Source organism: Prosopis cineraria, unplaced genomic scaffold (assembly GCF_029017545.1).
Source record: "Prosopis cineraria cultivar Desert tree isolate PC_DT_omini unplaced genomic scaffold, ASM2901754v1 PC7, whole genome shotgun sequence".
Lineage (NCBI taxonomy): Eukaryota > Viridiplantae > Streptophyta > Magnoliopsida > Fabales > Fabaceae > Prosopis > Prosopis cineraria.
In genome coordinates this window covers 31159668-31164821 of record NW_026555338.1, presented here as the reverse complement: position 1 = coordinate 31164821, position 5154 = coordinate 31159668, and the positions used below count along the sequence as shown (strand labels likewise).

Genomic DNA, 5154 nt, shown 5'->3' with positions numbered 1-5154 from the left:
GGAATGAAACCAAAGCTATTAATTAGGGTTTATCAACAGTTTCCTATGGACACCTTAACTACCCTAATATAATGTCGGACGATAAAATGATGCACTCTAGAAATTAGGCTTTTGGTATTGTCATAACAGTAGTGATGCTATCATGATCATTTGTGTGTTGTAGTGCATAACACAATGAGAGTTGTACACCCTCTATGTTGTTAGCCATGATTGATGTGCAATTAGTCACGACAGAGGGATAAAAAAAGGGTATTTGACACCTTGTGTTCCTCAAATTGATGTGTGATGTCTTGTAGTGGTTGTGATATATTTTCATGTGATCCTTTACTCTAATTTTACTTCATTTGGGCTCAAATAACCTTAAAATATATTTTAAAAAATGGGATCTAATTTTCAAATGCTATCTTTGGTCTTGCTTCTCTTGCCCTTGGTTAATTTTAATGACCATGGTAATATGTATAGTTGTGGATTAAGCTAGCAATAGAGTATTACAATTTGTATAATAAATAAGCTTAGAGTTTATGGTGCTACTGGATCTAAAGCTTGGGGAACAATTTGTTCATTTACCTAATTTAAAATCATGAATGCTAGTAAAAAAAACAAAATCATAAAATATTGTTTTATTTAGTACAAGACTAAATTAAATACATTTAATTAAAATTTACACTGAACATCAAGAATTATAAATTAATATAATTTAAAAATAAATAATAATACTTGATAGTTGATAATTAAAAAAATTAATATTAATTAATTATTAATTATTAATTAAATAATATAAATTATGGTTCTAGTACGAGATGATTTATTACTGAACAAATTATCTGATCAATTTATAAATAGAATGATACAACTTAACTACATATAATTGATGTAGTAAAATGTAATCAGGGTCATTGACGATGTAATATTCTCCATATAATCAAGGTCAATTTTTTTTTTAAATAATCTAAAGTTAATGTTTAACACAAATATAGTCATAATAAAAAATTGTGCAATATTAAAAAAAAAACACAAAACAAAAAGCAGTCAAAATTACGAAGGCTTAAAACTGACAGTCCTAATTTTTTTAATTCTCAGTGTTTTGTTATTCCATTTATACTCATTTATTATTTTGTATAAATTAAAATTTCGCACAATGTTTTTTTTCCCAGTTTGTTTTAGAATTAAATCTCAAAGGCCCATAGAAATTCATCCAACCTTCCATTAATTTTTTTTCCCTCTTTCTTCTGTATTATGTATTATTGAAATCTGAGTCCACCAGTGAAACTGGTAAATCGTATTTTATTTATGATCACTTTAACTATAATTAAATTATGATTTAAATCAATAATCCTTAAGCAGTATCACACTAACACATATTTGGTCCTGCAAATTGAACCACTTTACAACATCAAAATTATTTTTTTTTTCAAATATCTATTAACATTCTAGCACACTATTGTAAAACATTAAAATATAATAGGAACAGACCGGAACTCCAGGTTAAACAAAAAATAAATAAATTTCATTTTTAAAGTTTTAATACATTATGCTGTACAATTTTATTTAAAATACACCGTGTATAATTTAATGAAAGTTGTATACTCATGCACTTATTTGCAAAAATTATACAGTTTCTTTTTTTTTTAACAGAAAAAATTATACTGTTTCAAAAAAATAGCTTTCTTTGATATTTTAAAAGAAGAGTCTCATGATAAAAAAATTATAATATAGATATATATAGATATATATATATGATATTTTTATTTCCTTAAATAATACAAAATAATAATATTTTTCACTTCTCTCTGCAAAGAGGGACGCTGGTCAAAAGGGGGGAAAATACATACTACATGGCCTTCTCGTGAAAAAGCAGAGGAATACGAATAAAGAAAGAATGAGAGCTGCGTCTGCGTAGATTTGGAGACAGGACAGTGCATCCAATCCCTCCTCTAATCGAAAGTCGAAACGTAGATTCCCATTATTTTCAACCTTCAAGTACTCCTTCTTCCTCTTGGCGGCAACCACGCCCAACAATTCCCCTGTCTCTCTCTTCTCTCACTCTCTCCATCAATAACAACCAGAAAGATGCAGATCTTCGTCAAAACTTTGACCGGAAAGACTATCACTCTCGAGGTCGAGAGTAGCGACACCATCGACAATGTCAAGGCCAAGATTCAGGTTCAATTTTCAGTTCCTCACCTCTTTTTCCGTGTTTTTATTGATTGGGATTTCATCTAAAGAGGTGGCTTTGTCGGTAAAGTTGCATGAGTCATAGTTATTTTCATCCTTTTTTCCCTGGTCAAAACATAGTTGTTTTCAGCAATCAATTTATCGGTAGTGGTTTTGCCTTCCGAGTTTTCTGTTCGGGTTCCTAGTTGTTGCTTGTAGATAGAATTTTGCTGTGAATAGGTGATTTTGGTTTTAGTTCTTATCCGATATGTTAGTATGGTTGTCAATACGAAGGGGGTGTGACCAATTCGATGTTGGTTTCCCTGGAAGTGTAAAGCTTAACTTGAATATTGCACTTCTTGTCCCTGAAACCGGTATCGAGAAGTAAGCTGTGATCAAAGTGATCCTGTGGCACAAGATGCTTTGTACCTGTCAAATTCATGCTTCATCAAATTCTGTTGAAATATAGAGGAGTAACGGACTCTAGCCTTTTTTTTTTTTTTTTTAACTGTGATATCATCGTAGACCTGAGAAAGTGAAACTTTTCTATGTTTGACATTGAGTTTCTCTGCTAGCACAGGTAAACACGTCGTTGGAAGGAATTTTTAATGTGTGTTCGCGCGTTAGGTTATAGTTTACTGATATTTGCATATTTGAACAATTTAAAAATTGCTGATATCTTAATCCTCCCGGAATAATCGGGAAGATTGAAAAGCTTTGAAAATTAAGTAACAATGTTATGTAGTGGAGAACTGAGATTTATTTTTCTTTATTGTATGGTGCTATAATTTGACAGAATCCATATGCCCGCATCTGTGTTTGTCCTTATTTATGAAGATTGTGGTGCTTGTGTTGAGGGTAAAATTTTGAATCACAATATCATTGCAATTGATAAGTTGGTGGTGTTAATTTCTAATGACTTGTGGATCACATATCTGTAGGACAAGGAAGGTATCCCCCCTGACCAGCAGAGGTTGATTTTTGCTGGTAAGCAGCTGGAAGATGGTCGCACTCTTGCTGATTATAACATTCAAAAGGAATCAACACTTCATTTGGTTCTGAGGCTTAGAGGAGGAACCATGATTAAAGTGAAGACACTTACTGGAAAAGAAATTGAAATTGACATTGAGCCAACTGATACCATTGACCGGATCAAGGAACGTGTTGAAGAGAAAGAGGGAATTCCACCTGTTCAGCAGAGGTTTGTTCTTTCGTTTTTGCTCAATTTACCGTTTGGGCTGAAGCTATTCATTGGCAGATGATTGACTGTTAGATGAAAACTTGTAAGGTCACTTGTTAAATGCAGAAACTTATATGTGTTTGATCTGATCATATGTTATCCTACCTCTATCATTTTTGTGCATTTAAGATAGAGATATACAGCATTTATATATCGTTGTTTCATTGTCTTGTCTTCGTTTAAGTTTCCCCCTTACAGGGATTTTTGTTGCTGGCCATTGATGAATTAAGTTGTACTTAAATTTTGATATAGGACTTTGTTTTCTTTGTCTTTATAGTATAATTTACTTTGCTATGCCTTTTCTCTAAGAAGTGCTGAATTTACGTATTTTAACTTTAAAGATATTTGGAATTTGGCATGCCACTGGCCACTGCATGTCCATATCCATGCCTCTATTTTGGCCATAATTTGAATTATAACAACTCTCTTATCTGCTTCCTGCTTTTGATATGCTAACATAATTCTGAATAGCAGTATTGTATGCTCGAGTCTTGAATTGTTGTTTGTGAACCTTCTGAACTATGCTAATGTTTTATCAGAGTCATATTTAATCTGCTTGCCCTTCATTAGCTACAGCGAAATTTGAATCTTGCTGACAAGTAACTCCTGTTCAATTTCACTTATTTGACTTCCAATTTCCTTTTATACAATATCAAGGGTTTTGTTATTCCACCCTAAACATCAGAATCTATTATTGCTACTTATTTCAGGCTCATATATGCCGGGAAGCAGCTGGCAGATGACAAAACAGCTAAAGAGTACAACATTGAAGGTGGTTCTGTGCTTCACCTGGTGCTTGCCCTTAGGGGTGGTAGTCTTTATGTATAATAATGAGCATCCAATGACCGGGCACTCTGTTTGCACAGACTCGGTCACTTCTTGGTAAAATCTGTTAGTCACATCTAAAGCATGAAACCATGAATGGAAACTGTGTCACTATCTGTCTCTGAACATGGCGTTGTTATATTATAACTTTGTTTCCAGCAATTTGCTGCAATTGTTGTTATAGGGAGATTGACTCAAGTTATATGCTTTCAAACCCCATGGTTCTCTGAATGATGGATAGTTGAACTGTAAATTCATAAGCAATAGTTGAGGAACTTGATCTGATTCAACATCATGCTTGCTCAGAGGAGTTCTGGTTCTTTCCTAACATTATCCCCTATTAGAGTGAATCTGGTATTTACTAGAGTTCTAATACCACCGCCGCCACCACCAATAATAATAATAGTAAGCCTGTCAAACATGATGATCGTTGAGGAATTTAATATATAGAAACTTTTTGAAAGATAAATATCTAGGGACTCTTCTATAGGAGTTATTGCTAACCAGTGAGAAAGGAATGGGGGACTGATGGAAGTCATGGCCTCTCAAGTTTTTAATTCTTTTAATATTATACAGGTTTTATATAATTAGGGTCCGCCAGTACCTAAAATTTATATTATATGTTTTTTGCCAAATCTTGTACCCCCCGCCTCCGGTTGCCAACTATCTTCTATTTTTGGGTGCTCATCCAAAATGGTGGATGGAGTGTCTATAGATTGCAATGTTATTTGTGGGATTTGAATCATGACATGATCTTGTAAATTGTAAAGAGATTTGTTTGATACACGGTGTAGAATGAAAGTGAAAATGAGGGAAGACAAAAGTAAATCTATGATTTGGAAATGCCTCTTGTATACCTAAAGGAAAAAAAAAAAACAATACAATACAACAATTACTGCTAAGTATGATAATGGAAGTTCCAAGGAAGTCTGTTT

At 33.0% G+C, this 5154-nt stretch overlaps 1 protein-coding gene across 2 annotated transcripts; it reads left to right on the top strand.

Annotated features, from left to right (window-relative positions):
* The first annotated feature begins 1873 nt into the window (after nucleotides 1-1873).
* LOC129315331 (ubiquitin-NEDD8-like protein RUB2) lies at nucleotides 1874-4511 on the top strand. Of its 2 annotated transcripts, XM_054958963.1 has the most exons (4): nucleotides 1874-2163; nucleotides 3096-3355; nucleotides 3934-3993; nucleotides 4105-4511. In XM_054958963.1, exons 1-3 carry the CDS (start codon nucleotides 2071-2073, stop codon nucleotides 3962-3964), a joined length of 384 nt encoding a protein of 127 aa, XP_054814938.1. In that variant the 5' UTR covers nucleotides 1874-2070; the 3' UTR covers nucleotides 3965-3993; nucleotides 4105-4511. The 2 variants fall into 2 exon arrangements, with proteins under 2 accessions (XP_054814938.1, XP_054814937.1); XM_054958962.1 differs by lacking the exon at nucleotides 3934-3993 and having other exon boundaries at nucleotides 1888-2163.
* Nucleotides 4512-5154: the final 643 nt, after the last annotated feature.

Bases quoted from the DNA above. Each gene is read 5' to 3' on its own strand.
- LOC129315331 (XM_054958962.1), top strand. From the start codon at position 2,071: ATGCAGATCTTCGTCAAAACTTTGACCGGAAAGACTATCACTCTCGAG. The intron at 2,164-3,095 runs GTTCAATTTTCA...ACATATCTGTAG, and splicing joins ATGTCAAGGCCAAGATTCAG to GACAAGGAAGGTATCCCCCC. The intron at 3,356-4,104 runs GTTTGTTCTTTC...TACTTATTTCAG, and splicing joins ATTCCACCTGTTCAGCAGAG to GCTCATATATGCCGGGAAGC.